We start from the raw sequence: 19,764 nt of genomic DNA on the forward strand, positions 1-19,764 counted from the left end.
AGTCTTGTTCTGGCTCTCCCTCACACTAGCTATGTGACTTAAGAAAGAAATCTTTTAGAGTGTCATTTTCCTCCTCTTTTGGGTGGAGATTATTGTACCTGTTCAGCCTGTCACATGAAAACCGTAATGGGGCAACTCTATGGACATGGAACCTCTTGGGTCAGTTCTGTGGCCACCCACCCAGTCACCTTTCACAGATCTCACCTTGAAACTCCCTGCTTGAATCCTCATTGTTGGCTGGTTGTCAGGGCCCGCTAACCACCCTCCCAAACTGGAGTCCCTTCTTCCACCTTTCTCTTTTGCTGCCCAGTGGACCCCGTGAAACATGACTTTCCCTATTCTACGGCAAATCTTAGGCTCTCCACACACGATGGTCTGCTTACATTGGTGGGACTCCTTCAGCTGCCTTGATCTGCCTCTGGCTTCCTTTCCCAGTCCCATCTTCTCCTCTTCCTCATCATGCCTTGTCTCCTCTGCTCTCCTTCTTGCCCTCTCTACTTGGCCACATCTTTTTTTTTTTTTTTGATGGAGTCTTGCTCTGTTGCCCAGGCTGGAGTACAGTGGCATGATCTCGGCTCACTGCAACCGTCTTCTCCCAGGTTCAAATGACTCTTCTGCCTCAGCCTCCAGAGTAGCTGAGTTTACAGGCATGTGCCACCACGCCTAGCTAATTTTTGTATTTTTAGTAGGGATGGGGTTTCACCATGTTGGCCAGTCTGGTCTCGAACTCCTGACCTCAGGTGATTCGCCCTCCACGGCCTCCAAAGTGCTGGGATTACAGGCGTGAGCCACCATACCCAGCCGGCCACATCTTTTAGACCCATCTCAGATGCCACTTCCTCCATGAAGCCTTTCTGATTCTGTGCAAATGGACATGAACCCTTGGATTCCCAAAGCCCTTTATTGGTATGCCTACAATGGTGCTTAATAACTTCCATTTACTGAACAAGTACCATGTGCCAGGTACTGTACTAAACATGCTACATCCCAAGTGTAACAGATCTTCATGACAACCTTTTAAGATAGGTATTATTCTCATTTTACAGAATAAGAAAACTGACCCTCTCAGAGGATAGGTGACATGCCCAAGAAGACACAACTAATAAATGGGAAAATCAGGATTGTCAACCAGTTCTAGCTGACTCTATGGTTCTAGTACTTAACTCGTGTGTTACACAAACGTCTTTCTACCTTGTATGTAAGGTTTTTCTAAATTAATTTTTTTTTTGTAGAGATAGGGTCTTACTGTGTTGCCCAGGCTGGTCTTGAAGTACTGGCCTCAAGCAATCCTCTTGCCTCGGCCTCCCAAAGTGCTGAGATTACAGTTGTGAGCCACTACCTCTGGCCATTTTGAATGACTGTACAATCTCTCCTTTCAGAATGAAATTTTCGTGAGAGCAAAGACAGGGTTTGCTCAAGTCCTTGGCTCCAAGCTTTGCATAGGTGTTTAAGAATAGTTTGTAGAATGAATGAATGAAAAAACAAATGAGTGAATGACAGGTGTCAGTGGTTGATTGGGTTTCAGGTGCTTTTTGGTGAGGACATAGCATGCTTCTGACAGTAGTGGCTGACACAATATTTGAGAGCATTCACTAGGTTTTAGCATTTTCCTCTGCTCCCAAGCAGTTTTGTAAATCTCTTGTGAAGATTCTGTTTCTCTGAATAAGGCCATGAACAAGGGCCAAAGCTGTTTGTCTTACTAATCCCAATGAAGTTGTCTCCAAAGATAGCTTATCTGAGGACTGTGCAACAAGGAGGGGAGAACAAAAGCTGGAGTGACAGATCCACAGAGTTTAGCTATTGTCTCTGGCTTAGTACAAGTAAAAGACAGAGCCCTAGAGAGGGCCAGGGACTTAGGGGCTGAGCCAGAATCAGACAGCAGGCCTTCAGACTCCATCCCCACTTAGGAGCACAAGGGAGAGCACTAACTATGGAAACACCAGGGTTGCCAGGCAATGAGTCCTAGATGACATTCATCAGATGCCACTTCTTACAGGAAGCCCTCCCTGACCAGAACTGCTCCATCAATTTAGAGGTAGGACCCCCTGCCATGTGCTTCCCATAGCACTCTGTTCTGCTATTATAGCATTTTTATAGTCATGGTAGGGTAGTACCTATTTATTCATTCAAGAATATTTAGTGAACTGCAATGTGTCAGGTACTACATGAAGTGCTGAGAATACACAACAGTGAGCAAACAGATAAATATCCCCACTCTCATGGAATATACATTTCTAGTGTGTGTGTGGGGAAACAGACAATACACATGTAAATAAGTTTAAAAAATATATGTCAGGTGGTGATAAGTACTATGGAGAAAAATTAAGTGGGAAAGGGCAATAGGGAGGGCTGGACAGTGTTGGCAGTAGGGAAGTCACTTTTAAACTGGACAGTCAGAGAAATCGGATGATCACTGAGAAGGTGACATTTGAGCAAAGAGGAGAAGGAGGTGATGGAGGAAGCCACATGGAAAGAAGAGGCTCCAGGCAGAGGGGACAACAAGTGCAAAGTCCCTGAGCTAGGAGTCGTGAGGCTCTCCCTGCTCCTATCATTTGAAGAGTAGCAAACAGGGATGGTAGGAAAGAAGATCAGAGAGGGAATAAGGGCAGGTCATACCTGTGTGCCCCCTCCTCACCCCAACACCCACACTTCAGTGAATTAGCTTGGACACTAAACCTCTGACTCCAGCCAAGTCGGCTGGAAGTCAGCCACTCATTGCCCAAGGGAATGGCTGTCAATGGGAAGCTGAAGAAAAAAGTGTCAAATTCTTGGCTCTTAACTTTCAAAAGGCAGGTCCAAGTATATGCTGGGAAAACTGTGGAAGGATGCAAATTCTTCCAAATCCAACCAACCTCGGGGGGCAACCTCCTTGCAAGAGCCCGGAGCACTTCACCATCATCTCCATCCCTCCAATGGGACATGGAGCCTGACACTGGGATCTCACCAAATGACAGTAGTGGGCCACCTTCTACCTGTGATGCACTTGAAGGGATTGCTTGCTGACCTGCTGCCTCTCACCCAGGCTGAGTTCCCTGAGCCTGGGTCTTGGTCTCCTTCCGTGTTGTGTTCACATGTCTAACACGGGGCCAGATTAATCACTCTTGTATGTTCTCTCTGGCTTCTTCTATATATTGAGGAAGCCATATTTGTTGCAAAGTTTATAACCTGGGTTCCATGTGTCCTTTGGGAGATTTAAGGGGGCGGGAATAATAGGTGAAGTCTGGGCTTGCTATGTTCATCTTTCTTTAGCTTTTATTACATTCTTAAAGGAACTGCTGACTCAGGAAAAGTTGAGAACTGCTGGAATGGAGGATATACAAGGTCCCCCATAGTTAATAAAAATAGTGCCTACTCTGTGCCAAGCTCTTTCATATTTGTCTCATTTATTATTCATCCCAACCTTGTGAAGTAGGTGCTAACCGCATCCCCAATTTACGGGCAAAGTGGTTGGCCTCAAGAGGGTAAGTGCTTGACTCGGGTAGGACTGCTGTGCCTTGAATCCAGGTGCATGCTCAGGGTCACTGTCCTGGTCCCCTCCTCCATCTCTTCTGACACAGGATGTGCTAATCCTAACACATGTGTGCTTCCCTTACCCATTTTGGTTTTGTCACCTGGAATGTTCCATAACTTTTATTAAATGTTTAAATGTTATTTTTAATTTTAGTTTGGACTGATGACCTTTTTAAGTAACGTGACTTCATGCTGTAGGACAATTTTTTTTTTTTTTTTTTGAGACAGTGAGATAACTTGTTCTGGGAGTTGTCTCGGCTCACTGCAATCTCTGATTCCCAAGTTCAGGCAATTCTCTTGCCTTAGCCTCCCAAGTAGCTGGGATTACAGGTGCATGCCACCACGCCCGGCTAATTTTCATATTTTTAGTAGAGACAGGTTTCACATGTTGGCCAGGCTGTTCTCGAACTGCTGGCCTTAAATGATCCACCCACCTCAGCCTCCCGAAGTGCTGGGTTTACAGGTGTGAGCCACCACACCTGGCCAACAAAATTCTTTTACTCTGTGATAAACTTATGTCTTTCTTCTTCAGGGTGGACCCCAAGTCCTAAAACCTGGAATCTGGCCAAAAAAATCTGAATTGTTTTGTCTGTATATCCAGATTTTCCAAATTTCATATATCCAAGTAAATAATTGAAAAATGACTACCTCTGTTAATAGCTACTGTTCATGGGATGCTCACCGAGTGCCTGGCATAGTGTCAATCGTTTTAGTCTCATGATCTCATTTGATCCTCCCAATGTCCCTATGAAGTAGTTAGTATTATTATCTCTATTTTACAGTTAAGGAAATGGAGGTTTAGACCCATGATGTAAGTTGCCCAATGTCACATAGCTACTAACTGGCAGAGGTGGAATTTGAGTTCAAGTCTGGAAAATTAACTAGTATTCCACTTGCCAAGCCACTGGCCTCTTGACTGGGGTTGGCAGATTTATTCCTGTGCATGCTTCAGTGGTGACAATGACCCAGCAGTCTGGGTGGCTGGAGAGGAAAAAGTAGGGCTGCTTTGCTGCTAGTTGGGAGATCCGAACAGAGAGGACCCGTCTGCCTGAGGGGCTCTTGAGGAACTCTGGGTCCTCCTAGGGCCTGGCTACAAGGAGGTGACTTGGAAAGGCCAGCAAAATGTAGACTGTGGCTAGGGGCAGGTCTGGACCCTAGCACCTTCTGGGGGATGTAAGCCACTGCTTGGCCAGTCTTCCTTCTGGAAAGAAACAGGAGGCTGCTACCGCCTCTCTATGCTGTCTGGGTGACCTCCAAACACCAGTAATGAATGAGATCATCAGAACTGAGCAGCTCAGGAAATGCCTTTGGTGCCTTGTGGCTTCAAATATCCAAGGTCCAAATTATAACTTGCATCTGCCCAGTGATTTGCATTTTGGTGTTTATACTACAATGGTCTCATTGAATCCTTTGTGTGTCCTGGTGGGCTGTGATGATCATGTCCATTTGCTAGACCAGAAGAGGCAAGATGAACTGCCCAAGGTCATGCAGAGCCAAGACTTGAACCAAGGCCCTACTGACTCCAAATCCCATTTACTTACACTAGACCAGTGATTTTTAAACATCATTCTGTGGAACCCCAGGGTGATTGGGGCAGGCCAGAGCAAGTGTCTCAGAAGAGGAGGAGGCTGAGGAGGCTCTGTCTTCTTCTCTCCACTCCACTATGGGCTGATCTTATATCAGATTTCTGTGTAAGATTTGTTAGAAGATTTGTGATCCCAACAAAATGTTTTCAGAACTTCCCCAAATGATTCCTTCTTCTCTGGGGATGGAGTTGGGCCTTTTCTTTTCCTAGGGCCCCCTTTTCTCTATTTGGGCAAGAAGAGGACTGCTCTCTGTTGGAGGATGTACTTAACTACAGAATGGTAGCACAGGGGAATGTAAAAGGTACTGGACAAAGCACAGGGGAATGTAAAAGGTACTGGACAAAGCACAGAGGAATGTAAAAGGTACTGGACAAACAGGCAGAAGACCTGGGTTCTACAGCTTTGGTGTGACCCAGTCAAGTTACTTACCTCAGTCTCCCCATGTGTAAAATTGAAGGAGTTGGCCTAGATAATTACTAAAATCCAGTTCAGAGCATATAAACTGTGGATAGTGAGATCTTACACAGGGGTACGGCATCTAAAATTGAATGAAAATGTAATTTTTTTGGTATGTGCATTTTTATGGAAAGAGAGTTTATAGCCTTCATCAAAGTCTTAAGGGGGTTTGTGATACAGAATCTCTGGCTTCCTAGGATTTTTTTTTTGACAGAGTCTTGCTCTTGTAGCCCAGGCTGGAGTGCAATGGTGCGATTTTGGCCCACTGCAACCTCTACCTCCTGGGTTCAAGTGATTCTCCTGCCTCAGCCTCCCGAATAGCTGGGATTACAGTTGCCCACCACCACGCCCAGCTAATTCTTTGTATTTTTAGTAGAGACGCAGTTTCACCATGTTGGCCAGGCTGGTCTTGAACTCCTGACCTCAGGTGATCCACCCGTCTCGGCCTCCCAAAGTGCTGGGATTACAGGTGTGAGCCACTGCACCCGGCCGATTTTCTTTTTCTTTTTCATTTTTTGACAGAACTGCTGGGCAATCTTGTTTCTCCTTTTGGGGTATCAAGTTGTAAGAATGTTGTGAGGAAGGCATTTGTAATAAGGAAACTAGGGTAATACATAAAGATAAGCAGAACTGAAAGATGGAAGCTACAGGAAGGAGTAAGAGACTGTGAGTAACTTGACAATCTTGTTTGTGCCCCTGGATCCAGCCATACCTGACACCCCTATACTTTTCAACTACATCAATCACTGGCTCTTTCCCCTTTAAGTATTTTCTCTCTCAATCACCTACAGAATGAATGATTGATGTGCTAATATTATTGGAAGAGGTTCTTGCCATTTGCAAAATTATGAAGCTCAATTTAGAAAAGCAAAGTAGAAAGAGAAAAAGGGATGGGATGGGGGAAGAGCATTCCTCCTAGGCTTTTTTGAATCTCTGAAGAAAAATGTTTCATATTTTGCTCAGTGTCCTTTATTCTCTTTTCAAACTAGGGGCTTTCAGAGGCAGCAAAGACCTTAGAGTCAACTCCACCATTACACAGATGGGGAACCAAGATCCAGAGAGGGAAGTAAGTCTCTGCTCTTCATACAATAAATCAGTAGTAGGACTGAGACTAGGACTCAAGTTATCAACTCCAAAAAATGCTCCACCTTTCTGTGCGACCTTCCTCAGTGCTTTTTTCTAGGCAGGGTCACAAGTCAGCAGAGCTTGGGAGGGTTCTTGTGACTGACCCTGTGTGTTGCTGAGCCCCAAGGATCCGATCTTATCCAGAAACATCTGCAGTTTGGATGTCTTTTCAAGTTCTGTGGGCACAGGCAAACAATCAGTGGAGTGTTGGCCTGGGGACGCAAAGGGGAGGGGAAGGGAACCAGCCCCTCTCTCTCTGCCTGGGCTTCATCATCTCTCAGGAAACAGGCCCATTTAGGGGACTGGCGGGGGAACCCCAGCTGGGGTTGGGGTTCTAGGGATCAGGACCAAGCCAGACGTTGCTCAGTGTTGGTCACAGCAGGAAGGAGCCGCAAGAGGATTCAGATTCTGCTAAGGGTCAAAAGCAGGTAAGCAGGATTTATTAGGCAAGTCCAGGGCATCACATTCAGCCACAGGGCCAGATTGGTGCAGCCCCATAGGTCAGTAACCGCAAAGGCATAAGTGGGACCTAGGGGAGCCAGCACTAATTGTCCTCAGGACGTGGTGAGAGCGGCTCTTCTGGGGTGGAGACTGGAGGGCACGGGAAAGGAAAACGAAGAAGGACCCTAAGACCTAGGACGGGGTCAAATTCGAAGCGGAAGGAAGAGGAAACGCAAGGCTCTGCCTGACGCTCGTCCACAAACCACTCAAAGTCGAACAGGAGAAATGACCTTTAATGTCGACTTTGTTTCCAACCCCACCAAAGTGCCATCCTTCAGTGAAGTACAAGGAGGGGCTTGAGAGGTACGAAGTCACGACACACACAACGCCCCCGGCTGCCTCCTGGGCGCACACTCGCTCCGCCCCCATAGGGCGGCCCCACGCACACACACACAAGCGGAACACACGCACACCGCACAGACACACTCACGTGCACCCACGGTTAAATACAAGTAGAGAGGGACTCGTTTATATATACACAGAGGGAGAGAGAGGTAAATCCCGGCGGCGTCGGGTCCCCCAGGCTCTCAGCATGCTCGGCCCGGCTCTCCGCGTGGTACCTGGCACCCATGCCCCTGCCAGAAAAGCAGCTGCCCCTCTCCCCGGCCCTCCCCCCGGTTCCCCTTGGGGCGCGCCTCTACCCGGCGTGGACGCTCCCCTCCCCCCTCCGCCCCGCCCTCCCCTCCCCCCCAACGATGTTTTCCTCCCCAGGGAAAGGAAGCTGCGCACGGGGGCCCTAAAACTGCCCGGGCGCCAGGGGCATGTTGCTTTTGAAGCCTGGCTGCCCGTTGGCCACGTCGGCCGCGGCCTCGCAGCCTCCGTTGCTGGCGCCGCCGTCGGTCCCGGGGCTCTCGGGTTCGGTCAGGAGCTTGAAGGTGAATAGCGGGCCCGAGTCGTGGCGGCCGCGGCGGCCGGGGGGCTCAGGCGCGGGCAGGCTCAGGAGGGCGCCGGGCGCCTTCCACTCGGGGAAGGCGCACAGCTCGACTGGCGGCTGCGCGCCGCGGCCCAGGTAGCCCGGGCTCGGCGAGGCCGAGGGCAGGGTCCGCTGGCTGCCGCTCAGGCAGCTGCCGCTGTCGTCCAGCGAGTCCTTGCGCGACTGCGAGCGCTCCAGCGAGCCGCCGCGCGTCCACGGCCGGTAGGTGTAGGCGCAGCCTCCCAGGCGACGGCGGCGGCGGCGTCGGCGGCGGCCGCGGCACTGGCACCCGAGGATGCGCACGAAAGCGCGCTTGAACTCCTTGCTGGAGCATGGGTAGATGATGGGGTTGAGGCAGCTGTTGAAGTAGCCTAGCCAGAACACCACCTTGAACACGGCGTCGGGGGGCTTCAGGGTGGAGAACAAGGAGCCTGCAGTGGGGAGGGGAATGGGCACGGGCAGAAAGACAGCAATTTGTGAGTAGTCAAGCTCTCGCCCCAATATGCTCCTCCTCAACATTGTCAACCCGCAGCGTTCCTGCCGCCAGGCCTTTCCCCGAGCCAGTTCCTCTGCCTGGAATACTTCCCTTTGCATTTCAAAATGAATGAATCCTACATTCATTTTTAGGGCCAGCCTCAATAACTTCGCCTTTGTCCATGAAACCTTTCTTGATCTAGTTAAACAGCATCTAAGCTCCTATAATTTCCTCCGGCAGCACTTGACACCTTCAGTCTAAGTGATAACAATAATCGCCCACAATTGCACATCTCTTTGGGGTCAGGCACTGTGCTAGGTGCTTTCCCGATATTGGTTTATCCTTCACAAAACGTCATAAAGTAGATGCCGACTTATTTCCGTGGAAAACAGAAGGTGTATTAAAGACCTAAATGTGAAAGGTAACGTTTTAAAGGTAAAAGAGAACAACATAAAAGACTATTTTTTTTGATCTAGGGGTGAAGAAAAACAATACTTCAAAAAGACGAATCATGAGGCGAGAATCTGAGAAGATATTTACAGTGAACAAAACAGTCAAGGGATTGATATTTAGAACATGTAAGGAACTCTTACAAATCAGCAAGAAAAAGTGTTCCCAGTAGAAACGTGGGCCATGGAAATTAGCAGGAAATTTACAAAATAGGAAACGCAAGGGCTAATGAACATATGAAAAGATAACCAAAATATTAGGCAGTCAAATAAAATAAAAACCGCAAAGAGGCCGAAGTGCAATGACTCATGCCTGTAATCCCAGCACTTTGGGAGACCAAGGCAGGAGGATCACTTGAGCCCAAGGGATTGAGACCAGCCTGGGCAGTACAGGGGGACCCCGTCTCTACAAAAGAATTAAAGCATTAGTCAGGCATGTTGGTGCGTGCCTGTAGTCCTAGCTACTTGGGAGGTTGAGGCAGGAGGATCCCTTGAGCCCAAGAGTTCAAGGCTGCAGTGAACTGTGATCGTGGCACTGCACTCCAGCCTGGGTGTCAGAGCAAGACCCTGTCTCTAAAAAAACAATAACGAAAACGAAAACCACAAAGGGACATATCTGATAGGCTGGCAAAAATTAGGAAGCTGGATAGTTCCAAGTTCACACAGGGGTGTGGGGTGTGGGGACACGAGGAGCTTTGTGCATGGCTGGTGGGTGCACAGGCTGTACACACATCCTGGAGATGACTCTGGTAGCACTTGGTCTAATTAAGTATACATACACCTTGTGACCCAGCCATTTTGCTCCAGGATACTGATCTCTAATGAATTTTCACACAAGTCCATAAGGGTTCATATATGATGGGGCTCATGGCAATATTGTTTGTAGTGACAGGAGGTGGGAGACAACCTGGAAGTCCCTCTCTGGGTAAAGTAGAATGGGGTAGATGCATTCTTAGATATTATGCAGCATTTAGAGGCCCAGGGTGGCATGTCCACATGACCACGTGGAAAGATCTGAAATACATGGTTCTTTGTGAAAAAAGTAGGAAATAGAATGAGATTTATGACATAATACCATTTAAGTAGCTCACCAAACAGCCACGTGCATTTTTCAAAAACACATTCAAATTAACAAAAACATATTAAAGACAGAATGCCTGGGGTGGAGGCAGAGGGAAATGGGAATGGGAATAAAAGGAAATAAATCAATATAATAAGAGAGAGGCCTGGCATAGACTCATGATAATGAGACGTTATGAATAAGAAACATGATTAACTCACCCCTCTGAATTTGAGATCCCAAAACATTTTATGGCAATATTAAATTAAAAACAATTTCCATTTTAAATATAAGTCAGCTGAAACTTGGAGAGGTTAAATGACTTGCCCCAGGTCACACAGCATGCTTGTAATATATCTGGAATTTAAATTCTACTTGAATAAACATGTGGTTTTTTTTTTTAAAGATGCAATTAATAATACTCTGTGTAAAGATGAGAAAATAGAAAAATGCAAAAGGAAAAACTATTTTAAAAGCACATATAACTCCGCAGTGCCAAAATACCGTATTTTGGTGTCTATACTTTCAGATTTTTCCTCTTGTATATACAAATTTAAATATCTTTAAAAATGGAATACTTTCTAGAACATTTTGTACCTTCTAACCATAGCTCTGTCCCTGCCACCTGGCTTGTGGCATATTTTGTATTCCTGACTTCTCAGACTGAGCTTCCCAAGGGCCTGGTCTGTGGGATCATCACTGAATCTATTTGTTAAAAGAAGAGCCAACACTCTTAGAGCATATCTGAATGAGAGAGATCTTAGCAACTGCCAAGTCCAACCAGTTTGCAGGTGGAGAAACCAAGTCCCAGAGAGTAGCTGGAAATCTCTGAGGTGGTTGGCACAGATGCCACAAGGATTCCCATCTTTGATTTTGGATTGCTCTTGCATTTCTTCTTTGTAGCATTTCACTTTCTTGATTATTTGAGATTTGGCCTGTTTCAAACCTCAGATAATCAAGAAGAAGAAATAAAGGAGCCTGACTCCTAATTCTCTGCCCAGTAACTCAGTGGTGGCTGCTGGGGGGCAATGGCTGGGCTCCTGGTGCGGGAGTAAGTCAGCCAGGAGTTCAACTTAGAAAGAAGGTTATCCATACCTAGATGTAAGCGCCAAGTACTGACCTCTTTTCAGGTCAGAGGGGGCTACTTTCTAGGTTTGGTCTAGGTGAGACAAGGGAGGGCACTATCTTGTGGCCTGATTTGTGACAAGACTCACACCATTAGGTTTGGGTCTCACCATTGGAGCTATTCTTTTGGATTAAGACTCTGTACAGAAGGCCCCAGCTGAACTGCAACTATGGTGTATGAACACCTAGTATTCCCTGATGCGGGAAGTTGTCTCTGTCCACAGGGATGGGCTTATTTCTGTCACTGAGTCTGAAGAACATAGGAAACTGGCCTCGACAAAATGGGAAACTGGAGAATAAATTTTGGAGAGGGCCAGACATGGTGGCTCAAGTCTGTAATCCCAGCACTTTGGGAGGCCAAGGCAGGAGGATAGCTTGAGACCAGGAGTTTGAGACCAGTTGGGGCAACATAGTGAGATTCCCGTCTCTACAAAAAAGAAAATTTGGGGAAGAAGTAGAGTGAGGGAGGTAAAGTTTGGAAGCCTTGTGCATTACACAGGGATGAGTGTGTATACAGGCAGCACATTACTTTGCATGAGGACACATAGGGCCCAGGATGGAGGCTAGAGCCGTGGCCAAAGGTGGGATGCTGTAATCCCAGCACTTTGGAAGGCTAAGGTGGGCAGATCGCTTGAGACCAGGAGTTCGAGACCATCCTGGCCAACATGGCAAAACCATGGAAAGGATCTAGAACAAGAAAGCATGTTTGTTGAGGAAAAAATTGTAACTTTGTTTGGTGCCAACCCCATTGAAGGTGGTTGTGAAATAGGCAATAAATGGATTAATGGGGATGCAACCTGAGAAACTGGCTCTTTTAAAGGTTACACAAATATCAATAATGCTAATAGCTAAGATTCATCATAGCCAGCATTTATCTTGTGTGTGTGCTCTGCAGGTCCTCTGCTAACTCTTCACACCACTAGCTTATTTAATAATTACAATTGGAAGGTACCAGTGAGGAAGGTTGGTCCCATTTTTTTGGATCAAGAGACCAGTATATGATAGTCATAGTTATTAAAATTTTTATATGTTCATTCATTTGTTCATTCATTCATCCATTCCACAAACACTAAGCTCCTGCTAAGTGCTAGGCATGAGGACAAGCTGTGGGAATGCAGAGATGAGTTTGGAGTGTGGTGTTGCACAATGGCAGCTAAGAGGCCATTCAACAGAACAAATGTAGCATTAGGAAGGGGGCATAAATTTCACTTTCCCCCTGTGTCCGCGTGGCATACGTTTTTTGGTTGTTCTTCATGTTCATCACACTGGAAGCACCTTGTCAGGAACAACGATGGGCTAGATTTTTGCCTTTTTTTCTTGCAATGTACCCTCCAAGGACCTTGGCCTTGAGAAGTGTTCAGCCAAAGGTGAGGGGGTGATGCCAACTTTTCTCATGGGCATTTACTGCCACATTTTGGGTTTGGGTTTGTTACACTGTTTATTCTTCTGAGAAGAAGCAGCCAAGGGCCATTCTTTGCCCTTGGCTGATTAGGCAGTGTGGTCAAGTGGCTGGAACCCAGAACTTGGGATGACACAGACCCGTATTGAAACCTCTCTTGAGTTATTGGCTGTTCAGCTTTAGAAGGGTTAATTAGCCATCTCAGCTTCCATTTTCCCATCTGTAAAATGGGGACAATATCTATGTCATAGAGTTACTGTGAATACATGAAAATATCCATGTAAAATACTTGACACAGAGTCTGGCATCTTGAAAATAATAAATAGTGACCATTTTCTAAATATACTTTATATCCTGGCCCATTCTCTTCCAGGAACTCAGCTCTCATTAGCCCCACCCAACTCAGATGGACTTATTTCTTCTGCACCCCATAGAACTCATAAAAGCAGATCGTATTTTGTTATTTTATTATTTGCTTTTTCATGTTAAGCCATCCCAGGGCTGGCTGAATCCTAGTTCATCACCCAGACTGTAAATTCCTTCTGGAAAGGAGCTATATCTTCATTTCTTTTCTTTTCCCCTCAAGATTTGTGTATTTTTTTTATTTCAAAAGTAATACATGCTGAATTTAAAAAATACGTATTACAAAAAATCTGTTAAGTCTAGAGTAAAAATGCTCCACTTAAGCAGAAGGGATCAGAGTTAACAGTTTTATTTGGAATCCTTCCAGATTTTAAAAAATGGGGTCATACTGCACATACCTTTCCCCAAATTGCTCTCTTTGCTTAGAGTACGTAAAAGATATTTCCTTGTCAAAGTACGTGGTGCTATTTCACTTCTCTCCCCACCCCACAAGGGCTGCATTACATCCTACTGTCTGGATAGATGGTAGTTTTATTTAATGCCTTCTCTATAGCTGATTTCCAATTTTTGGCTATTACGGACCGCAGTGATGAAAAGCCACATTCTTTCACTTTTTCATGCACATTTGGGTGTTTCTGTGCAATAAATTCCACATGAGGAATCACGGGGTCATTTCCACATTTAAGCCCTGACAGCCAGATTGCCTTTTGAACTGGTTGTACTAATTTACCCACCTATCAGCTGTGCCTGAATCTGACATTTTCCCCACAACTCCCCAGCTCTGGGCTCTTTCAGCCTTTTTAATCCTCACTTGTTTGGTAGGTGAACACTGATCTTACCCTCTTGTTCCATTTGCACTTCATTTTATCTTGTCCTCCTGCAAAGGAGGGCACCCTGAACGAGTCCTCAGTGACTTCTGACAGGTAGTCCCCTTTTTTATTGGAATGGGACTCCCTGGGATAGAATCCTGGCTGTGGCCATGTGACCTTGGGCCAGTTTCATACTGTCCCTAAGCCTTAGTACTTCATCAGTAAGATGGGCTAATAATAGTACCGACCTCTCTGATTGTTGTGAAGATTAAGCAAGGTAAAAATATGTAGAGTCCTTATGAGCACTCTGGATCCCAGGTGTCTGTCACTCAGTCAACTCTGCATGAGTAGTAATTAACCAAATACTAATTATTGTCCCTGTAAATCCCTGATTGGGCTGGAAATCTAATTTTAGGAAACATATTTGGGAACTATTTTACTACATATGTCATTTTGGGTGAACTGCTTTCCAATTTTGTGCCTGTTTTCCTTCTTTAATTGAGTGGTGTGAGCTGGGTCTTTTTCAGCCTTAAAATTCAGAGTTCTGGCTGGGTATGGTGGCTCACACCTGTAATCCAGCACTTTGGGAGGCCGAGGCGGGCAGATTACCTGAGGTCAGGAGTTTGAGACCAGCCTTGCCAACATGGTAAAACCCTGTCTTTACTAAACATACAAAAATTAGCCAAAATGCTCGCTTGAACCCAGGAGGTGGAAGTTGCAGTGAGCTGAGATTGCTCCATTGCTCTACAGCCTGGGCTGTCTCAAAAAAAAAAAAAAAAAAAAAATTAAGAGTCCTCATGAAGTCAGAGATCAAAGCCTTGCCCATCCCTGCTGGGGCGCGCCTGCTTCCCTAGACTCTCACCACAGCGGGGCAGTGTGGGTCAGGGACTGGACCGCCAGGCTGCCACGGATTCCACAAATTTTTCGGCCCCCTCCTTTCTCCTTCTTCCTCTGCCAGCACGGTAGCTGCTGGGATTAGGGGGGTCCTGTTTGCTGCACTGGCATGCCTTGGTGCAAACCAAGAAGCTGTCGTTAAGTAACAAGATGCTGAGCCTGTTAGGCATGTAAGAAGATGTGTGACAGGGATCATTTCCCCTGGGCAGCCAAACAAACCTGTCACTGGAGGAGAGTGTGGTGGATGAAGCTGCCGGGAGAGGGGACTAAATACAACAGGAATTGTGGGTTCCTGGAAGGCCTGGACACTCTGTGCTGGAAGTCAAGGCTGCGCTTGGCTCTTTAAAAATCCCACTAACCCCCTGTGCGTGTTCCCGAGCCTGGCCCTGAGCCTGCCTCCACTTCCCTTGCTCATGGAATGTTCCTGATGCTCCTTGCTCTGCCTCTTGGAATCATGGCTCACCAGGCCTGGGAAGCCTCCTTCCTTAATGGAGGGTCAGTGAGCGTGAGGGGAGTGACTCACTCAAGGTCACTCACCTGGTGAATGGCAGAGTGGCCACCAAGACCTTTTCAAGTTTCCATTCATTTTCTTCAGCAAATATTTATTGAGGCAGTGGAGTTTAGTGGTTAAGGACCTGCTCAAACATCACCGGTAGGTAGATCTGGGTTCAAACCCTAGCCCTGGCATTCTCAGCTGGGTGACCTTGGAGAAGATCCTTAAGTTTGGTGAGGCTTGGTTTCCTGGAAAATGGGGAGGGTAATAATTCTTTTCTGTACAGATGAGGTGAACTCAGGCTTGGTAAGTACCTGGCACATTGAAAGCACTCAATAAGTATAGCTATGATGACTGCTTTGAGCGCTGCTACTATTACAACTGCCAGCACTGCTGTTACCACCAGTACCACTGCTACCAAGATGAGGAAGGTGGTGAAGAGGATGAGGTCTATGTGCTGTCTGGGGATTGAGACTTACCCTACTGCTGTTTCCAATATCAGCTGAATTATGGGCTCCACGTGGTTCCTGAACCTGCTAAAATTGTGGGCAACATTCCTATATTTTCTTGGTGAGAGTCCATGGCTGTCGTCATGGTCTCAAAGGTATCAGTAACCCTCAAAGGATTGAGACTCACCTATCCCAGGTCTAAAGCTTGCTAAGCATTCATTCTGCCACCTGGACCACCATTTACTTAGCACTTTTCTTTGCGTCAGTTAGCTTTTGGTATCTCAATTCTTTTGAAGGAAGCTTTCTATCACTATTTAAAAACTTGCATCATTTACTATAAATAAAACATCATGGTGGAGAAAATAAGATGAAGACAAAACAATGTTTGTACCTCCTGGATAGCTCCAGACTGTGGGGCCTGCTCTCTGTTTCTCAGAAAGGGAGATTAGCAGTGGTTGAGAGGTGCTGAAGACATTTTGGCCCTAAACTGAGAGGCACTCCTCTCTGAGGAACCTAAAGGATTGAAAGAGAAGTGAACAGGGAACCACTTTGTCTCTGGAGAGCCCAGGCCCTGGCACACATAGCAGGTGCTGAATAGATACTTGCTCAGTGTGGACTGACTGAATATGTGACTCACAGTTTCTTGTGCTATCTCTAGATGTCATTTCAATCTTGCACACCACCCAAATCCATAGTGAATTTCACCTGCTGTGTAGGTGCAGCCCTGGGAAACCACATGTGGGAGGCATTTCTATTATTTTATTCTTTTTTTCTGGGGTGGGGTGGTGAGGGGAGGAGAGATAAATCGAGGAACAGATGTTGCCGTGAGCCCACCCACGTCACTTAGTCTTTGAGTGCCCAAGGGCAATTTAGAGGGACTGAGAAGTGCAAGGATCAAAGGCTCACATTGAGCAGGATATACACAAGGAGAAACATTTCTTGGCTGGACATGGCCCCAGCAGGTCATCCTTAAGGTGCCATTCAACAAATCTGAACAGTAAACAATGAACAGTGGAGGTCTCAACCCTCCGTGAACCTCAGGGCCACTCACCTAAAAGGGCATGTCTGTAGAATAGTAGCTACCATTTAACAAGCTCTGACTCCGTGCCAGGCGATGGGCTAAGTGCTTAACTGCTGCTGGGCCAGTTACTCCTTCAACAGCCACCGTTCCCAAGGCAGTCCCTCATGACTGTGCTCTAGAAGGCACCATTCATACTGTCATTTACAACAATTCTTGATGACTGTGTCCAACCTGCATTGCTGGCCTAGGGGCCATGATTCTTACACATGGGGGAACAGAAACTCAAATTTGATAGGTAAGTTGCCTGAGGCCACAGAGCTAGTAGGTAATAGAGTTAGAATTTAAATCCAGGCAGCTGTGACAGAGGCTCTTAATCACCACAGTGCAGCTCATACGAAAACAAAATATACATACTTATGTGTGTGGAGATATATATATATATATATATATATAATGTATATATACTTTTTTTTGTTTATTCACTGCCAAGTCTCAACATAATGCTCATGTATAGAAAGGTCTGGGAGGGCGTGTACTGGAATGTCAACTGTGCTTATCTTTGAATGTGGGGGAATTGTGGGTGAATTTTCCTTCTCTGTGCTTTTCGGTGTTTTCCAAAATGTTCTCCATGAAGACAAATTCCTTCTGTAACTGGGGAAAATCCAATGAATGTTATCTAAAAGCTAAAAGGCCAGGTGCAATGGCTCATGGCTATAATCCTAGGACTTTGGAAGGCTGAAGCAGGAGGATCGCATGAGTCCAGGAGTTTGAGAACAACCTGGGCAACATAGACGTTGTCTCAAAAAAAAAAAAAAAAAAAAAAGAAAGAAAGAAAGAAAAGAAAAAGAAGAAATAAAAGCTAAAAACCAAACAAGCCAAAAAGAAAAAAAAAAAATAGCCAGGTGTGGTGGCCCCCACACCTGTAGACCAGCTACTCAGGAGGCTGAGGTGGGAGGATTGCTTGAGCTCAGGAGGTTGAGGCTGAAGTGAGCTATGATTGCATCACTGCATTCCAGCCTGGGCAACAGAGTGAGACCTTGTCTCAAAAAAAAAAAAAAAAAAAAAAAAAAAAGCTGAAAAACAAGCCAAAAGATGCTGTGCATATTAGGTCCTTGTTATGTGCCGCCAACTTTTTTAGCTCCTATTTCCTTTAATCTCGACAACAGCTCCCTGAGCAGGGTGGGATTATCCCTATTTTACAGATGAAGAAATGGGTAGATGGCAGCACCAGGGCGAGGTCCCTCACAGGTGAGAGACAGGTTTAAAATGAAATGAGATGATTTGAGAGATTTGAAATGAAAATGAAATCTGATGATTTGAGAGGTATGAAATGAAATCAGATGGATGGCAGCACCACTCAGACAGATGGCAGCACCAGTCTGAGGTCCCTGAGAAAGACAGTTTTTAAATGAAATCTTTTGTTACTAAGCCCCCAGCAGCCGCCTCGTTAGTTCTTGATGTGCCTGTGGTCCCTTGTCCCTATCTCTTTATTGTGGGGCATAAATGGAGGAATCTTTTTATTCTTTACATATTCTTTTTTCTTTGAGACAGGGTCTCACTCTGTTGCCCAGGCTGGAGCACAGTGGTGTGATCTTGGCTCACTGCAACTTCCACCTCCCAGGTTCAAGTGATTCTCCTGCCTCAGCTTCCTGAGTAGCTGGGACTATAGTGCGTGCCACCATGCCTGGCTAATTTTTGTATTTTTTGGTAGAGACAGGGTTTCGTCATGTTGACCAGGCTGGTCTTGAACTTCTAACCTCACCTTGGCCTCCCAAAGTGCTGACTTTACATATTCTTAAATCCATTGGCCTTCACTCAATATTGGCTGAAGAAATGAGGCAATGAGCGGGCTCAGAGACTGCAGTGTGGCGTGGGGACCTAAAGCATCATTTATCTGGTCCACAAAATGCCAGCCATGGGCAGGGTGGTTTCTAACATGCCTCTGGGCCCTGACATTCTGGGACTCTGGGATTATAAATTTGATTTGATTTATTTCACAGTCAGTGTCAAACAAGCCAATGACCTCAGGGGAGTCAGTGGGTGGAGAAACTGTTTTGATGCTCTTGTAAATGGAGTGGAACTCCTTTGCAGTGTGGCTCTTATTAGGGGCATTTGGCTACACCGTCAGCCAAACCACATCTCCTCAGCTGAAACAATTTGGTCCAGTAAAAACTGGAAAAATTTACAATAGTTGCTGCTTCTTTCAGCACCAGCTGTGTAAAAGAAGGTTTCCTTGGATTTGGAAATTCCCTTCAAGGTTTTTCCATTTTTATTTGCCACTTAACCCTGGAATGAGATCATAAACTTGTCCAATGAATACAATATCTTTCGGCCAACAGAGCCGTGTTAAGTTTTAAAACAAATGCTGAAAACAATAATAACCAGAGCCACCTTTTGCAACAACTCCATTCCCAAACCAGTTATTAAGGTACCACATTTACAAACATTCTCTATTGTAATTCTCCAACAGCCCTGCTACTATGTATTTCATTTTGCAGAGGAGGAAATTAAGGCTTAAGAGGTTAACAAGGTCACATGCCTAGTATGTAGTGGACTGTAATTAAAATCCAATTTTGAAGTGTGGGTTTTTACTCGTTTAATAATAAGGAAAAGGAGAATTTCTCCCTTAACTGGGAACACTGAATTGTCAAAGCATTTTTTCTGAAACTAAAATGTGGCATTTATTCCTTTCGACCTTGGATTACAATTGCTTAGGTTTATATCTCATCTCCTCTGATTAGACTGTGAATGACTAGAAAAGAGAGTTCATGTCTGACTCTTCTCTCTCTGCCCAAGGCCTACCTAGTACAGTGCCTGACACGTGAAAGGCACTCAGCCAACAGGTGTTGCATGAATCATAGTGATAAAAATAGTAAAACCAAAATACATTAGCCTCTGGCTATGCAAAATGAGGTTCATGGATAAGCAGCATCTGAGTGCTGGTTAGAAATGCAGACTCTCTGATCCAGTGCATCAGAATCTGCTTTTATTGTTTTTTAAGAGCTAGGGTCTTGCTATGTTGCCCAGGCTGGCTCTGAACTTGCTATGTTGCCCAGGCCAGACTGGCCTTGATCGCTGGGTTCAAGCGATCCTCCTGCTTCAGCCTCCTGAGTAGTTGGAACTACAGGCAGGTGTC

The 19,764-nt window shown here is 45.9% G+C and overlaps 1 protein-coding gene and 1 pseudogene across 2 annotated transcripts in view; one reads left to right on the forward strand and one right to left on the reverse strand.

Annotated features, from left to right (window-relative positions):
• Positions 1 to 19,764, forward strand: part of LOC129486078 (glyceraldehyde-3-phosphate dehydrogenase-like) — a 60,238-nt pseudogene that overhangs the window by 29,941 nt on the left and 10,533 nt on the right.
• Positions 7,394 to 19,764, reverse strand: part of ADRA1B (adrenoceptor alpha 1B) — a 56,231-nt gene continuing 43,860 nt past the window's right edge. For both annotated transcript variants that reach the window (XM_055285418.2, XM_055285419.2), the window contains one exon: positions 7,394 to 8,522. In XM_055285418.2, coding sequence (XP_055141393.1) covers positions 7,915 to 8,522 — 608 coding nt within the window. In that variant the 3' untranslated portion in view covers positions 7,394 to 7,914. The remainder of the gene's footprint in view (positions 8,523 to 19,764) is intronic.

The sequence above is a fragment of the Symphalangus syndactylus genome, chromosome 7 (assembly GCF_028878055.3).
Source record: "Symphalangus syndactylus isolate Jambi chromosome 7, NHGRI_mSymSyn1-v2.1_pri, whole genome shotgun sequence".
Taxonomy (NCBI): Eukaryota; Metazoa; Chordata; class Mammalia; order Primates; family Hylobatidae; genus Symphalangus; species Symphalangus syndactylus.